This window comes from Antechinus flavipes, chromosome 6, assembly GCF_016432865.1.
Source record: "Antechinus flavipes isolate AdamAnt ecotype Samford, QLD, Australia chromosome 6, AdamAnt_v2, whole genome shotgun sequence".
NCBI lineage: Eukaryota > Metazoa > Chordata > Mammalia > Dasyuromorphia > Dasyuridae > Antechinus > Antechinus flavipes.
This window is the reverse complement of record NC_067403.1, coordinates 222,658,494-222,676,229: the sequence shown is the minus strand read 5'-3', so window position 1 is coordinate 222,676,229 and position 17,736 is coordinate 222,658,494. Positions and strand designations below refer to the sequence as shown.

The 17,736-nt window shown below is 35.1% G+C and overlaps 1 protein-coding gene across 4 annotated transcripts in view; it reads left to right on the top strand.

The window, feature by feature from the left end:
* Positions 1 to 17,736, top strand: part of KIF18A (kinesin family member 18A) — a 99,787-nt gene that overhangs the window by 8,722 nt on the left and 73,329 nt on the right. For 2 of the 4 annotated variants that reach the window (XM_051964355.1, XM_051964356.1), the window contains exons 2-6: positions 4,834 to 4,912; positions 7,361 to 7,730; positions 9,870 to 10,027; positions 10,703 to 10,807; positions 11,467 to 11,577. In XM_051964355.1, coding sequence (XP_051820315.1) covers positions 7,406 to 7,730; positions 9,870 to 10,027; positions 10,703 to 10,807; positions 11,467 to 11,577 — 699 coding nt within the window. In that variant the 5' untranslated portion in view covers positions 4,834 to 4,912; positions 7,361 to 7,405. Of the gene's footprint in view, positions 1 to 3,117; positions 3,268 to 4,833; positions 4,913 to 7,360; positions 7,731 to 9,869; positions 10,028 to 10,702; positions 10,808 to 11,466; positions 11,578 to 17,736 lie in introns of those variants that run through there. The other 2 variants (XM_051964357.1, XM_051964358.1) reach the window with 2 other exon arrangements.

Sequence of the window (17,736 nt, the reverse complement as noted above, 5' to 3'; positions counted from 1 at the left end):
ACCTTATGTTTAATTTGTGTGTCACCTGTGATAGAAACATGGAACTTAAGAATAGCTTCAATTAATTTGTCATTCTACCAAGTTTCTGAAACAGATGATGAGAAAATGTGTGTTGATTGACTGAACTTTTTATTCTCCCTTCCTGAAGATCTCAAAACTTTTTCATAGTCTCTGATCTGCCTTTTTAAAAAAGCTTTTTATTTCCAAAACATGCATAGTTTTCAACATTGATCTTTGCAAAACTTTGTGTTCCAAATTTTTTTCTCTCTCCTTCCCCCAATTCCTCCCCTAAATAGCAAGGAATCCAGTATATATTAAATTTTTCTATACATATTTCCACCATGATCATGCTGCACAAGAAAAATTAGATCAGAAAAGGGGGTAAAATTGAGAAAGAAAACAAACTGCAAGCAAACAACAACAAAAAAAAGTGTAAATAATATGTTGTGATCCATACTTGGTCCCCATAGTCCTCTCTCTGTGGGTTCAGATGGCTCTCTTCATCACAAGTCCATTGTATCTGGCCTGAATCATCTCACTGTTGAAAAGAATCACATCCATCAGAATTGATCATTGTATAATCTTCTTGTTTCTCTTGGTTCTACTCAGTTCACTTAGTATCAGTTCATGTAAACCTCTCCAGGTCTTTCTGAAATCATCCTACTGATTGTTTCTTATAGAGCAATAATATGCTGATCTATTCTTGCATACCTGTTTATCTTAGTGATAAAAAGTAGTCTTTCCTTGCCAGAACTAAGCAATCATCTACTCTTGATCCCAGCCTTCTGTCCTTGGTACTGTATTGATTTTTCCCAGCTATATTTCTTCTTCAGCATCTTTCACCTCTCCATTTGTCAATAAATATTCAGACAATTTCCTCACACACATCCCCACCCCATCCTCACACACATGTCCTTTCAATAAAATAGTTCCTCTGACCTCTCAAGCTACAGCTCTCATTTTCTTCTCTCTTCAGAACTAGACTTTTAGGAGGAATAGTCTGTACTTATCATCACTGTTTATTCAATAAACACAGCTTGATCAGGCTTCTGACCCTATCTTTCTCCTGAAATTGTTTTCTCAGAAGCCACAGGTAACATAATCTTTGTTAAATAATATTTTAAAATTCCTCATTCTTGGACCATCTACTAGCAGGATTTGACACTGTTGTTCCACAAATGCCGTACTGATGTTCTCTCTTCCTCTCCATTCTCTCATTCGGTTTTTCCTGATTCTAGCTTTTCCTTGGTGTCTTGATTGTTTTTTCTACATGTACTCCTCACCATCTCCATGACCACATGTGGGCATGTGCAAAGGGTTTGTACTTTTTTTCTATACTTTATCCTTTGGAGATCTTTTCTCATTGCTTTATTTCTTCTTTGTGAATCATTCTCAAATTTCCATTTCCAGCCCAAACATTTCCCCTTTCCTATGAGTACTAGACATCCTGTTGACACCTCAGACTTAGCATATGATTTCATATTTCTCACTAAATTTGCCCTTCCTCCTTCTGTTCACAGTGAGCTCCATTATCATCTCTGACTAATGGATTCCCAAATCTTTATATCCAGTCCTCCTCTCTCTTCTCATCTCTCTTCTCATCACAAACTAGCTCCTGGCAATCCCACTGGCATCTAAGCCACAATCTATCTGAAACAATTCTTGGTTGTTAAAGATCCACCCTTTTCCCTAAACTTCTCTTTTCCTGTAGAGGAAACCACCTTCTTATCTAGTTTTGAAACCTAGGTGTCATCCTGGACTCATTACTCTTTCATTAACGTGTTCCTCTTCCCACAACCAGCTTTGCTCTGACAAACTGATTTTTCTCAAATAATTATCCTCTCTACCCTTCCCCCAGAGTTTTCATTAGCTCCTGGTGTGTCGAAATTCCTTTATTTGGCATTAAAACCCTTTACATGCACCTTCTACTTAGGCTCTCTGCGAACATGTACATACATAAAAACTGGTCAACTTGTTTCCCATGAGCAGTATTCCATCTACTGTCTTTATGCTTTTTAACACATACAAGTATTCTCTCTACTTAAAGAATGCTCTTCCTTCTTAGCTTCACCTTCTGGAAATCTTAACAAGTGCAAGCTCTCCTGTCTTTTCTGATTTCTTCTCTCCCCTTTACCACCCCCTTAATTATTTCCCTTCACCTAAGTGGGGATAGGGGAGTTCCTTTGCACTTATGAATCTGTATGCATATTGTGTCTTTCCAGTCCAAATTTCTTTGGGTAAGGAGTTATTGTATTGTACTCTTTTTAAAACTAGTGACCAGAACGGTACATTTCCTATAGTAAGTGCTAAGTAGATTTTTGATGAATGAATGAATAAAAAATTACAACATGATCTAGTAGAGTAAAAACAGGAAGGCTAAAGCTCAAATAAGCTAAAGTGAGGAAAAATGTTAAGGATAAGTTTAAAAAATGTTAAGATATATTGTATATTGCAGGAGTGGCATAAAAGAAAGTATTGGACTGATTCTCAAGGCAGTTAGTAGGATGTTAAAAAACAGTGATGAGAAGTTTGAATTACTCAATTCCTATTATGATTTTTTTTTTTGCAAAAGAAATTATCTTTTTAGCACAAAGTAGATCTTCATAAATGCTTGTTGGCTTGACCTGATTAGAAAAGTATTCAACAAAAATGATTAATAAAAAAATCAGAATATATTGAAGTAAAATTTGATTTAAAAAAATCACCAAAAATAATTAGGGAGATAGTAAGAGAACATCTGATGGCTTTTAATAGTTTTTAAGTCAAAAAGTTACCTGTTAGAGTTGCTAGATATGATTCCTGAGTCATTCTCCACAAATGAAAAAATACTGCACTGAACATGGGCAAAGTTTAACCTTGTTTCAGGAAAAGGAAGGAGGAAGATTGCATTCTGTTGGACAATCATCTTGACTTTTAATTTTATTTTTGGCAAAATTATAAGAAATAAAGTTTTAGGTATTATATGTAAACATTAAAAAAAGAAGCAGTGATCATAAGCATCAACATCGTTGTTGTTTGTCCTTTGTTCTCGGGGATGATCAAGACTTGCAAGTGCATTGGCACTAAATGAAGCAGAACTGGGTGGTTTCATCATGAAATTCAGCAACAGCAACTCATATATGTTCAGACTGTAACTGACATGTCCTGAGACACTCCACTGTGTTGGTCAGTTATTCATTGTTACAAGGGAGGATTCTGTGACTGTGATGGAAGACAGGTTGTGTAAACTTCCTTTTTTGGGAGCAAGATTGCTAACTGGACTCATTGGTAAGAAAAATATCACACAAATTCATTATTCAGATTTCAGCCTAGAATTTGACAAAATTTCTTTTCTTGTTCTTGTGCACGAGATAGAGAGCTATCAGCTATGGGATAGGATAGTTAGGTGATTATGGAGCTGGTTCAATGGCTGACCTCCAAGAACAAGCATTTCCAAAGGAGAAGTCTAGCTGATGGTCTGGGCATAGCTCTGGACTCCCAACATCTTTGTTGATGGCTTCCTTATGCCACTTGCAGGTGGCTCAGAGCTGAGTGAGACAGCTAGCCTATCAGCTGACCAGACACCAAGAGTTTTGAACAAGATAGGACTTGGGGCAGACTCTATTGAGATAAGATATAAGTGGGATAAATGTAAGTGGAGGCTGGAGTAGGGTGTTTTGGAGGGCATTATTGTTCAGGCACCAGGTAGGTTTGATGATGGCCTCTGGATCTCCCCCTTCCACTTCCACCATCTCAGAAAGAAGAGAAGGTGGGCAGAATGTTGCTGGCTGCAGTACTGGGCTTGGTATAAGGAAGACCTACCTCAGGCACTTTGTAGTTCTATGACCCCAGGCAAGTTACTTCAGGAGAATGTGCCTGTTTGCTCATCTCTGAAATGAAAGCATTAGAGTCCTGTAAGGTCCCTTTCCACTCTAAATAGATATTAATATGAACAAATATTTTTAAATTTCTTATAATATTATATTTAATTAACTAGCATGATAGCTAAGTGGCATAGTCTAGTGACAAGGAAACCTGAGTTCAGGGTAAGAGTTATTTAAGAGTCACCTTGCTTGTCTTAGTTTCATAGCAAATTGTATGATGGTATCCCTGGGTTGTTGGAAAGATTACATGAGAAAACCTTGTATAAGTATTTGGCACATGGAGGGTGCTACATAAATGCTAGTGGTCTTTTTCCTCCAAAGCTGTCCTTGTCTAAGAAAGTGTAAAGAAGGATTTTTCAACAAAAGAGCAATAATTTACAATCTGAGATGATAAGGGATTTTTTTTTTTTTTTTTTTTTTTGCAAAAGAAATTATCTTTTTAGCACAAAGTAGATCTTAATACCATTGTTAGGGATACTTCATTTGAGTGAAATTTTGTGAATTCGTTCATGTTCCTGACAGAACAATAACAGTACTTGGACTTTTTTTTTTTCACTATTTCACATTATTCAAGATTCAGTATCAGTTTACATGTTGTAAGGCCTTATCTAAACCAACCTAGTAATCCTTTATTATTTCATGCATTCCAGCTTTCCAGCCCCAGAGATATAATTTCATCCCATTGGTCCCTTTATCAAAAACTTTTTGCTTCCAAGGAAAAGTCTAAAAAAAGTTTTATATGTCTGAGCCTATCTTCAATACTCATCAAATTACCCCAGTCTCTATCCTCTAGTATAACTTATATTGGAGTTTAATCATGGATGTTTTGGTATTCTATTTATTTCATTTGTCTATTCTTTGACTCCCTGTTAAAATTATCAGCCCCTTTGGGAGTAGCAATGGTGTTATTAATAATTCTTTTCTATTCTTCCCTTCCTGCTGTCCTTCCTTCTTCTCACTCCCCCCACAGAACCTAACATCGTGATGAGTATACTGTAGGGTTGAATAAATCCTCACTGGAAAAGAGGACATTGATTAAAAAGTACTTGGTAAGTGGGAAGCTTCCCTTCTGATGTTTATTATTTACAAACTGATCTTAATCTCCTGGATGAGAATTGAAATTTAAATCCCTAGTTGGGTTTTGGAAGAATGAAAAAGTGTTAAAAAGCAAAGGAAGGAAATGTGTCTGTATTGGGGCAAAGAGGGCTTTTCCAAAAACTGACGAAAACCCAAACTCCCCTAGAATCTGGCTCTTAGAAGCAAAGTAACCCCATTCACTCGCCTCCTCTCTTCCAAAGAGGCTACTGCTGTCTCATGCAGGCATTTATATTTCAAAACTAAAAGCTGAAGGATCCTGATACCTGCTGAGATAGTCAAGTCTGGGAACTTGTAGTGCCAACTTCCTCATTTAACCCTTAGGGATTGGCCAACCCAGTAGCCCTACCTATGTAGGGTTTTCTCTGTCCCGGGAACAGACAGACAGGATCAGCCCTCCTTGTGTCTGAACCCTGCAGCCAAAGAAAATTCCTTGGTCTTTGGCCTTTCTTAGACCAAGCCATGAGAACTTGCTGGCATGTGCATGAGCTGGACCTCATTCTCACTCTCCTCTCAGCTTGCCTGTCGTTGTGAATCCACGTGGCTTTCATCAGTTACCCTTGGCTTAATAAATAAACAAACAAAAAAACCTAGTTTCTAGTTCCTGGAGCCTTAAGGCTTTTGACTGTGATCTTTTAAAAGACACAAAAATCTTTTATGGATGGAACTCCAAAAAACCTTAGCTTATTCAATTTATTATTATCTTAGGTAATAATAGTCTCTCTAAGTGAAAGATACAAGGTTTTTCCTTGTGAATAAAAAAGCATGTTTTATTGCAAGGTCGTTGAACATCCTGCATGGTCTATTCAGAAGCCTTTTTTTATTTACTTTCTAATATTCAGCCATTTTCTAGATCATTTGATTTGACAAATATCTATTGAGCACTTACTGTGTGAATGTGGTGTGCTAGGCATTGGGGGAGATGCAGAGATCTGTAAAATGGTGCCTATAAGTGCTTATAGCAGTAATATATGAGGTTCTTGGCTCAAAAAAGGGAAATATGTTATTCTGAGGTGAGGTGAAGTTTTGTTCTACTGTGGCCTCCCTTGCCTTTTCCTAGTATCTAGTCTAACCCTTAGTTTTCAGAGGAGGAGCTCTCAGGCTCACAAAGGTTAATGGCTCCAAGTCATATAGTTTGTAAGTGGCAAAGATGGAGTTCAGTTTAAGAACTTAGATTCAAAGTTCTGGTCTCCTCATGAAGCTGATCCGCCTGATGGCATTGTTAATAGATGAGCAGTATTTATGGAGGACTTAAAATAAATTTATGTGTCAGAACTCCATAGGAAATGAAGGGCTACACCATGATAGTTCTGTTATCAGTGATTTTGAGATTCTGGTGTTACTCTCCAAATTCTAGCCAGTAAAGTCCTTTTTGGAACTGTTTGTATCTGACAGAGCCAGGTAGGGACAGTTTGGCCATGTCCCTTGTCTGATATCTAGAGATCACCCAGTGAGATGCTTTTAACCTACTTAAAACATCAAGAAACTGAGGCACTTCTTTTGTTCCTTTCAAATCAGCCCTGACTGAAAGTTTCTATACATACCTTGATCTCAAAGTCAAGTACTGCTATTGTTTGGGTGATGAAAAGAAATGACAAGGACTTTTAAAACTGGCTTATCCATGATTTTCTAGACTTTTAACCAGAGATTCTTTATCTTCTGTCAAGGACCCCTTAGAGCCTCATTGTGAAACTTAGATACTCTTATCTTAGAATGTTTGTAGATGCATGAACTACAAAGAAATAAGATTATATACCAAAACAAAAGCATAGGATTATAAAGGAAATCAGTTATGTTGAAATAGTTTTATCAAAATATTAAGAACAAATAAAAAATTCATAGTTCCCAGATGTAGAATGTCTTGAATTCAAATTGAAACTAAGCTATTAAGGGTTCACCTAATTATAACTATTGTTAAGTACTATGGGATAGAAGTGGTATGATATAAAATTGCACATATGAATACAATTTAAAGTGTCATGGATTGCCCTTTTTTAACTTTTTTTTTTTTTTTAACTATTAAAATCTAAGCTATTGTTTGAATATTGACCCATAGGCTAGGCTTATCAAAGAAAGTCCAATTATTTTGTACATTAAGTGGTGCTAAAAAACAAGTCTTAAATGACTTTTTATTTGATTCTTACAATGAAATTAATAGGCAAAGAAATGATTATTATGGAATTTCACTTGAAGAAAAATGATTCTGTGTATTCACCATAATTTCTTTGCACAGAATAGTATACATATTTTATCTGATTTTTTTTATCTTACTCACCTATTACTACCATAGCTCTCTGCATTAAATATGTACTTAAATGTTTGAATTAATATGTAAAGAAATAAAATATCTTGTTTACTGATCAGAATCTTCCTGTGTTACTGTTTTTGTTGTTAAATTTCAGAGAAATCAGGCATTCAGTTGATCAAAAGGAGCAAGATAAAGTAAAATGTCAGTCCCCGAAGAAGATGTGTGTAATCACATGAAAGTGGTAGTTCGTGTACGTCCTGAAAATCAGAAAGAAAAAGCTATTGGCTTTTATAAAGTGGTCCATGTTGTGGATGAGCACTTGTTGGTCTTTGATCCAAAAGAGGAAGACGACAATTTCTTTCATGGGAAGAAAACTATGAATCGAGACATTACAAAAAGAAAAAGAAAGGACCTTAAGTTTGTGTTTGATGCTGTTTTTGATGAAAGTTCTACTCAGTCTCAAGTTTTTGAGCATACCACAAAGCCTGTGCTTGATGGCTTTTTAAATGGGTATAATTGCACAGGTAATCTAAAAGTTTGGGCTTCATTTTTTTCTTTCATTCTCACTTGTATGCTTTCAATTACCTATTAGCCTTTCTTCCAAATATAATCAATAGAAAAATGCCTATATGCTAAAATAGCATAGTTGGTTTAATCTATAGATTTTAGACTGTATTTCTGAATGATAGTAGCTTGCTGAAATGTTAGTTTACGATATTATCAGTTTCATATCTGAATGTGAAACATTCACATTCTCATAGCTTATATTTAGTAAACGTTTTTATGTAGTCATTGATTTCAGAGAACCCTCCTGAGTTGATATTTTGGTAGCTAACCTTGCTAGTCTCATACAAGGCACTCCATCTCCCAACTCTGCATTTAAAACTTGGCTGTCGCCCACAAAGTGGGAGCATTCTCCAAATCCTGACTTCCTTCAAGACTTGGCTCAAATTCTGCCTTCCAGAGGAAGACTTCCCACATCACTCCTAAACTGCTCAGATTACCTTCTCCTTACACTCTCTGTGCCTTTTATCTATGTAGTTTTTGAAATGTCTTCTCCCCATTAGAATGTGACCTTCTTGAGAGCATGGATCATATTTTTGCAACTGTTTGTATTGATGAATATTGGCATACAGTAAAAACATAATTGCTGTTTGCTTAAGTAAAGCCCTATTGGTTGCCTGGAATGAGAAAATTCCATGATAACTACCTTTTGTAGAACAAAGAAGCTGCCATATAGTATTTTAATTTTCTCTCATTTTTCATTTTTTCATTATTTATACTCATATCTCCCCTAGGGCTTCTTTATGACACACCTAATCTTAATTAATTTTCTGTTGTTTTAAGGACTGCATTATTAGAGCAAGAATAGAGTCTCCATCCTATCCAAGAATCCTGTTTCAGAAAGTGCCTTATAGCTTTCCAAGGTTCATTTTGGTGGTTTTGGGCTATCAGTTATACAAAAACATTTAATGAAGATACAAAGACAGTATAAATATCAAGAGAGAAAGAGCTGAATTAATCCATTCTTTATTGACTGTATTGTAGTGATTGTAATTACATATATCTTAAAGTGATAGAGAACAAGCTACTACTTGGAAGACAGAATCAAACCTTCCAAGGAAAATTTACATAGGGAAGCAAAGAGATCACTCCTCCTACTTTGGACCAGACAAGCATATTTATTGGACCGTTACATGTATTCCCTCTTCTATCCTTCTGAGCCCACTGGCTTCACAATGGCATTGAGCTTGTCTAACCTATCATACCCTATCTTTCTAATTTCATATTTTAATCCCCTGTTACATCTCCACATCTGGATGTAAGGCCCCATAGAATCTAACATCTGGACTTTTTGCCAGTTAACTTCAACAGCCTCACCTTATCATTCTGGGGCTCAAAGCTACAATGGAGAGGTTTCATTAGGGATATCTTGTCTCAATTAACAATATATTTCATTTTTTCCTTAGTCTCTAATCATCCAGAAATCCCATACTCCTTACTTTAGAACAGATATACATTTCCTCTTTCAATAGTTAGGCACTGCTTCTAAAAATTCTCTTAATTCCTGTTTTGCCAGAGGACAAATCTAGGTCAGTAATAAGTATAATATAAATATTTTTAAGACATGGCATCTTCCAGCTTTACTAAAATTTGTCGTTAAAGTCCACTTTTATATTTGCTTTCATTACTTAAAGAGCTTCCTGTAGTAGAAAAGATACTAGATTTACTATACTGAAAGCTTGAGAATTTTCACTTCCCCCATACTCACTTCATCTCTAAAATAAGCAAGTGATTTCTGAGTTCCCTTCCAGGTCTAGTTCTATGAAATTTCTATTTTATATAATTTTTTATTTGAAAAGCTTTTCTTAGTCTGCTTTAAACAATGGATATGCATTTTTAAAAAATACTTTCCACCTTAATTTATTCAAAACTGAATTTTTTCCTATATTGTATTTTAACAACCAACCAAATTCATAACAATATAATACATTTAATTTTATGGTGGTGTTCTGCATCTTCTTTCTCCTCTTTGTCTCTCATTCCCTTTTCTTACTTTCCCCCCCTCCCCAAACAAAACACTTTAAACTGTTCTTCCCTGAAGTTGTGCTTTATTATTATCACTGACCTTTTATTCCCAAAACCGTTTCCTGAAAACTTAGTGCTTGCATATGGTGCAACCGGAGCTGGGAAGACACACACAATGCTTGGATCACCTGAAGAGCCTGGAGTGATGTATCTGACAATGTTAGGCCTTTATAAATCCATGGATCAGATTAAAGATGAGAAATTATGTAGCATTACAGTTTCTTACTTAGAGGTAAGTTGGAAATTATGACTTTTTAGAATAATTCAGATTGCTTGTAAATTGTCTAGAAAAAGTTTTGTGGAGCACCCCCTTTTTTCATAGTGAAATTTTGTGAGAGTGAGCCCTGTAAAGCTTGGCATATTTTGGATGTATTTCTTTTTTAAATAACATTTGCACAACATTGTACATTGACATAATAAACAATAATCAGCAAACATTTAATGAGTACCTATGGCATGCCAGGTACTATACTAAGTATACTATGTACCTAAAAATAGAAGAAGAAAAAAAAAAAACTCTCAAATGTGCCAAGGTTTTAGATCCTCACTTATTCCTGGAAACCATAGTGATAATGACTTTGGGGATATGAATTAGTGTTGAGACTTTTTGGATTTTGTTGTCATCCCCATCAGGGATGGGGACACCGAAAGGTGTCGGTAAAAAGCCATAAAAGTGGGATGAATGGAAATGAGATTTTTCACCAACAGTGGGAGAATGGGAGCAAGTAAATGGACCTCAATCTGAAGTAAAAAAAATCTTTTGGGATCTTTTTGTGCTTAAAGATCAAGTTCTGTGCTTAGGTACAAAAATGTGTTAAAGAGTGGTGATATTTCTAATTTGAGAAGTCACCTAAATTATCAATATGTTTTAATCAGTCTAAAAACTTATTTCTGGTTTTATTCTAAGGTATACAATGAACAGATACGTGATCTCCTCACAAATTCAGGACCACTAGCTGTCCGTGAAGATGCCCAAAGAGGGGTGGTAGTTCAGGGATTAACATTACATGAGGTATGTAGAGTAGACTTTAATTAGAATGATAGTATGTGTAATTTTTAAAGCATTGTCCACTGGTTCCTTTTTGTTTTTTATCTGTTTTCCAAGACAAAAGAACTTAATTTCAAAAAATGAAATATAAAAATTTTTATTAGTGAAGTATACTTTATTTTTCATATTGCCACACTTAAAATACAATTGAGTTCTAAAACTGCACACAATAATATTTCTTGTTCCAAAATGAGGTCTGCAAATTCTTTGAAAAGGGAAGAGGTTCTGATCTGTAAACAATTTTCTTTGTGACTTTAGACAAGTTTACATATCATATAAAATATGAGTGCAATGGAAAAAATTAACCCCCATATTCCTTTTACATTTTAAGATACAGTCAGTTATCTTCTACACTAGGTACCTCAAGTTTTCTCTTGTATCTCCCCATCACCTATAGACCCTAAGGCACTACTCAGCAACTTCATTTAAATTTAGGATTTTTTTCCACTTAGCATTATATATTTACAGGTGAAAAAAAGCAAATAAAGTGCTGCGGATTCATTTTATAGATGAAATGGAAGCAAAATGAGGATAAACCACTTTCCCAAACTCACATCATATATTTGGAGATTCAGTAATGAGGAGAGCTAATTTACAAATGCTTCTTTCCCAAAACTCTCTAGCCTAAAACTTCTGAAGAAATTCTGCAGTTGTTGGATGATGGAAACAAAAACAGGACCCAGCATCCCACTGATGTGAATGCAACTTCCTCTCGTTCTCACGCTGTTTTCCAGGTAAGGTGAGACCAAGATGTCAAGGTTTTGACTATTTAAAATGCTGTGTTTAGATTCTTTCAAACATAGGAATTAAACTTTCAAGTTAATGGGTTAATAGAATATAGTTTTTATGCACAAAGGAAATTTGTTTATTTAAATCCTTTTCCACTTGTAATTTAATGTGTCCTATAACAATTAGTAGATATTATTGTAAATACTGATATGGTGTGACAGAGAGGTTCTGATTTGTGTCTCTGTCAGACGCCAATGTTAGTGTTTGATTTTCTTTGGCATCTTTAATTGATGAAAGATATTTGAAGTCTATAATAAACAATTGATGTTACAGCTTCACATTTGAAGGAAATCCACCCTACAATTAGAGTGATTATTCACTTTGTTTTATAATATATTGCTCATATGATCCCTTTAGGTGGTGAGATTGTCTACTGCTATTAAAATATAATTAAGTCAACATCACTTTTCAGAAAAAAAAGTAAAAGCTGATGCTTACAATTATTTCTATTATTGCATTTATAAACATAGGTTGATATCTAATGAAATTATACTAAATATTTGATTTCTATATCATACTTAAAAAGAAAGATACTAATTGTTGATAAGTAACTCTTTACCTACAGCCAACATTAAAACAGTTTATAGAATTCAAAATAATCATTTCATCATTTACACTTTTATTCCTTTCTGTTTGGCTTAACAAAGAAGAAAAAAATGTACATGTAATGCTAAGGCTCTCATTGGCTATAATATATGCCTCATATACATTCTTGTGAAAACTTAACATAAAGTTTAATAAGGAAAGATTATTTTGTCCTCATGGGTGTACCTTTGCTTGTATTGACTTTTAGATTTGCTACCAGATTTCTTTTCCTTGGAAGCATCTATGCAGAGGAAGATATCAAGCTTTGGGGATATAGGCAGATAAGCCAGACAGTCCCTATTCTTAGGGTCTCTTAATAGTTTTCAATTTATATGAGCAAATGCTTCTTTACGCTTAGCACTGCCAAAGGTAGAGTGGACTGCCTTGAAAACAATGGCATTCTCTTTTTCTGTTGTTCTTCACACAGTTCCTAGAAGAACTCTTTTCAGGTGTGGCACAAAAGGGATTCTTTGGTTAGTCGCTGGCTGAGTAAAATGGGCTTAAATTCTCTGGTTATGAACCCTGATATTTCCCTATCTCATTATCATCTCTGAGTTTTTTCTATGTCTCTCCTCAGAGTCTCAGCTTTTTGAAGTTAGTAGGGAGACACATACCTTAGAAATGGCCAGCTTAGAAATGTTTTCTTGAAAACCTCCAATGAGATAGAACCCATTGCCTCCTGAGATAGTCTATTTCACTGTTGAATAGTTCTAAGCATTAGGAAGTATGTCCTGACATTAAAACTAAATGTGTGTCTTTATAAGTTCCTCTCAGGATTGTTGTGTTTTCTATTCTATCTGGGATCAAATAAATCTGGTTTTCTTTAAATCACAGTCCTTCAAAATCTTTAATATAGCTGTTGTTCCATTGCTCTTATCCCTAGCTAAAAAGTCTTCATTCCTTCAAACAGTTTTATGTGTCACGAACTCTTGTCTTTTACCCTTCTGATTTCCCTCCAAACACTTCAACTTTTCCATAACTTAATGATTGAATTGCCATTTTCTCAGCCCTTTGGTATATCATAGCACAGACCAACATTACATTAGTTTTTCATTTGCATGATTCTGTATGAGTTATCTCCCCATTGAAATGTCTACACCTTGAAGGAAGGAGCTGGGTTTTGCCTTTCTTTGCATCCGTGATACTTAGCACATACCTAGTGAGTGTTTAAGAAATGTTCATTGATTGACTGCTGTATCATAATGTTCACTTATATAGATCTTTCAGGTCACAAAAAATTGCCTATCTTTTCTACACTAACTACAACTGATTATTTAACTTAAATACAACACTTTACACTCATACCTCTTAAGTTTCACTTTATTCAGTTTATGGATCATATCCTAAGCTGTTTTTTTTAGATTGGGGTCATCTAATGTGTTATATATTCTCCCTTATTGTTGTGTCATCTACAGAATTGTCAAATATCTCATCTAAATCTTTTTTCTAAATCATTGATAAAAATATTGGTAGACACAGGACCAAACAGAGAGTGCAGGATGACATCAATGACTATATTTTGGATCTAGCCATTCAACTGATTCATAACCTATTTTATATTATCATCTGCTGATACTTCTGTCTTGTTACCAAAAGAAGCTTTGCCATTTTCTTTATGAGAATCTAGATAAAATATATCTCTTATAGTCCCGTGATCAATCAGCTCAGTATAAAAGAAATGAGGTTATTCTGGCATGAAATGTTGATAATAAAGCCACACCAACTTTTTCATTGCCCTTCCCTTTTCTAAATGTTCACTAACTGGCCCCTTCATAAAAACTCTCAAGAGTTTTGCCAAGAATTAAAGTCAAAATAACTGAATTATTGTTTTCGGGCTTCATGTGCTTCTTTCCATTTCCCTTTCTCCAATCCTGTGGGATATTTCTTGTTTTCCATGATCTCACTGAGATTACTGACAGTTGTCATATTCGCCAGTTTTCAGCACCCTAAATGTCTTCACCTGGTCCTGATGACTTGAACTCAGCAAAAGATACCTAGCTCTGTTACTAGATCATTTACTTTTAAAATGATAATTGATTGATTTTAATTGTCCCATTAACTTTTCTGTTTTATTTTTTCCAATCCTAAAGTTATTAGGAGAGACAAGAGAGCAAAATACAAGTATTGAGCAGCTTTGTCTTTTTTCTTATCCTTATTGGTTAGAATCGGCTTCTCCTCCCTGAGCAGGTACTATCCCTTATTTGAACCTTCTGCTTTTCCCTATAAAACTTTGATCCTTTTTGTTATATTTCAGAAGCCAACCTAGCTCTTTCTGAGCTTTTGTATGAATGACATGATTAATGTAGAACCATACCGTTAATCTTCTGTTACCTATCTTTGATTCCATCTTCCATGCATGCCTTTTTAAAACTTAAATTTGTTAGTGAGTTTCCTGCTCACCATAGTAACCTTGTTAAACACTTTCCATTTTCTTTATCTTTGGAATTATGTTCCTTTTTTATCTTCAGAATTTCATTCTTTCCAGCTCTCTTTGGCCTCTACAGAATTTTAACCCATGAGATTCCTCCTCCCCCTTCCTCTGAATACTTTGAAATCTTGAGTCTAAAAATCGATGGTCTTTATCAGATTCTTAGTCCCACCATGATGTTCAGACTTTAATCTTCTACATATGCTCTCAATCTATTATTCCTAGTCTGAACTTTTTTTTTTAATTTTTATAAATCTTAGCCATAGTTAATCCTTGCAGATTGGTAGACTTTCCTTCTCCAATCTTTTTCACCTTTGTTCTTCTGCCATTGCCAAAGTCTTATAAAGTTGTGATAACATCTTGTACCAATGCCCTTTTCTACACTCAAATCACAACCCTTACTTCTTGCTGTACCCCTGTCTCTCTTTTCAGCATCTTTCCTCTCCACTCCATCTTCTACACAACAGCAAATATTACTTTTCTAAGGCTCAGTTTGTGACACAAAAATATCACTTTTCTACTAAAAAACCTTCAGGTTGCCCTTTTATGAGAGGTCATGTAACTTCTGGCATCAGCCTATCCTTACAGATTGATATTTTTATCCTTCCGTTTTGCATACGGTACTTTTCCAGCTAAACCTGAACTATTCTCTCATTTAGCATGCTGCCACCCCACTTTCTGCATTCACACAACTTATCTGCATTGTCTCCAAAGGATTCCCTCTTCACCTGTTCATCATAGAAGCCTTATATTCTAGGCTCAACTCACAAGATTGTTATAAAGCTTGTGAAGTACTTTCTCTTTAAATCATTTTTATCTGTCTAGTGTAATATTTCCCCTTCACACCCACAATCCCTAAATAGAATGAAACGCTCCTTTAGGACAGAGATTGGCTCTTATCTTTGCAACTTCGGTCACTCTAGCCCAGAGTCATGCATTTAGTAAATACTTAATAAGTGTTTGTTGAATTCTAGTCCAAAAGTACCAGTAAGGTGAATAGCAGTTATTTGGCCTCTTATTTGAGATCTTATGGTCATTTGTACCATTTGATATATAGTACATTTGCATAAAGTTATTTTCACACTATCACCAATGAGGCTTTTTTTTTTTCTATTTTTGTACATTTTCTTAACACTGGAAAAATGCATTGTATTTTTATTAAACATATACTCTCTTATGTACTCTGTGATCCAGTAATATTGTCCTCTGAGCTATTTCCTCAAATGCTATACTTCATCACCTAACTCCAGACATTTTCATTGGCTGTCTCCCCTGCCTAAAATGTATTCATTCCTCATCTTTGCTTCCCGAAGCAGACTTGAAGACTCAACTAAAATTCCACCTTCTAAAGGATATCTTTCCCATTCCTTCCTTTTTTTTTTTTAATATAACTTTTTATTGACATAACCCATGCCAGAGTAATTTTTTACATTATCCCTTGCACTCACGTCTGTTCTGATTTTTCCCCTCCCTCTCTCTACCCCCTCCCCCAGATGGTAAGCAGTCCTATACATGTTAAATATGTCACAGTATATCCTAGATATAATATATGTGTGCAGTACCGAACAATTCTCTTGTTGCACAGGAAGAATTGGATCTAGAAGGTAAAAATAACTTGACAAGAAAAACCAAAATGCAAACAGTTTACATTCATTTCCCAGTGTTCTTTCTTTGGGTGTAGCTGCTTCTGTCTCTTGTTGATCAATTGAAACTGAGTTAGATCTTCTCTTTGTCAAAGAAATCCCACTTCCATTAGAATACATCCTCATACAGTATCGTTGTTGCTGTATATATAATGATCTCCTGGTTCTGCTCATTTCACTCAGCATCAGTTCATGTAAGTCTCTCCAAGCCTCTCTGTATTCATCCTGCTGGTCATTTCTTACAGAACAATAATATTCCATAACATTCATATACCACAATTTACCCAACCATTTTCCAATTGATGGGCATCCATTCATTTTCCAGTTTCTAGCTGCTATAAACAGGGCTACCATAAACATTTTGGCATATACAGGTCCTTTCCCCTTCTTTAATATCTCTTTGGGGTATAAGCCCAGTAGTAGCACTGCTGAGTATGCACAGTTTGATAACTTTTTGGGCATAATTCCAGATTGCTCTTCAGAATGGTTGGATTCGTTCACAACTCCACCAACAATGCATCAGTGTCCCAATTTTCCTGCATCCCCTCCAACATTCATCATTATTTTTTCCTGTCATCTTAGCCAATCTGACAGGTGTGTAATGGTATCTCAGAGTTGCCTTACTTTGCATTTCTCTGATCAATAGTGATTTGGAACACCCTTTCATATGAGTGGAAATATTCAATTTCATCATCTGAAAACTGTCCGTTCATATCTTTTGACCATTTATCAATTGGAAAATGGCTTGATTTCTTATAAATTAGAGTCAGTTCTCTATATATTTTGGAAATGAGGCTTTTATCAGAACCTTTAACTATGAAGAAAACTATGTTTTCCCAGTTTGTTGCTTCCCTTCTAATCTTGTTTGCATTAGTTTTGTTTGTACAAAGGCTTTTTAATTTGATGTAATCAAAATTTTCTATTTTGTGATCAATAATGGTCTCTAGTTCATCTTTGGTCACAAATTTCTTCCTCCTCCACAAGTCTGAGAGATAAACTATCCTATGTTCCTCTGATTTATTTATAATCTCGTTCTTTATGCCTAAATCATGGACCCATTTTGATCTTATCTTGGTATATGGTGTTAAGTGTGGGTCTATGCCTAATTTCTGCCATAATAATTTCCAGTTATCCCAGCAGTTTTTATCAAATAATGAATTCTTATCCCAAAAATTAGGATCTTTGACTTTGTCAAACATTGGATTGCTATAGTTGACTATTTTGTCTTGTGAACCTAACCTTTTCCACTGATCAACTAATCTGTTTCTTAGCCAATACCAGATGGTTTTGGTGACTGCTGCTTTATAATATAGTTTTAGATCAGGTACAGCTAGGCCACCTTCATTTGATTTTTTTTTTCATTAATTCCCTTGAGATTCTCGACCTTTTGTTCTTCTATACAAATTTTGTTGTTATTTTTTCTAGATCATTAAAATATTTTCTTGGAA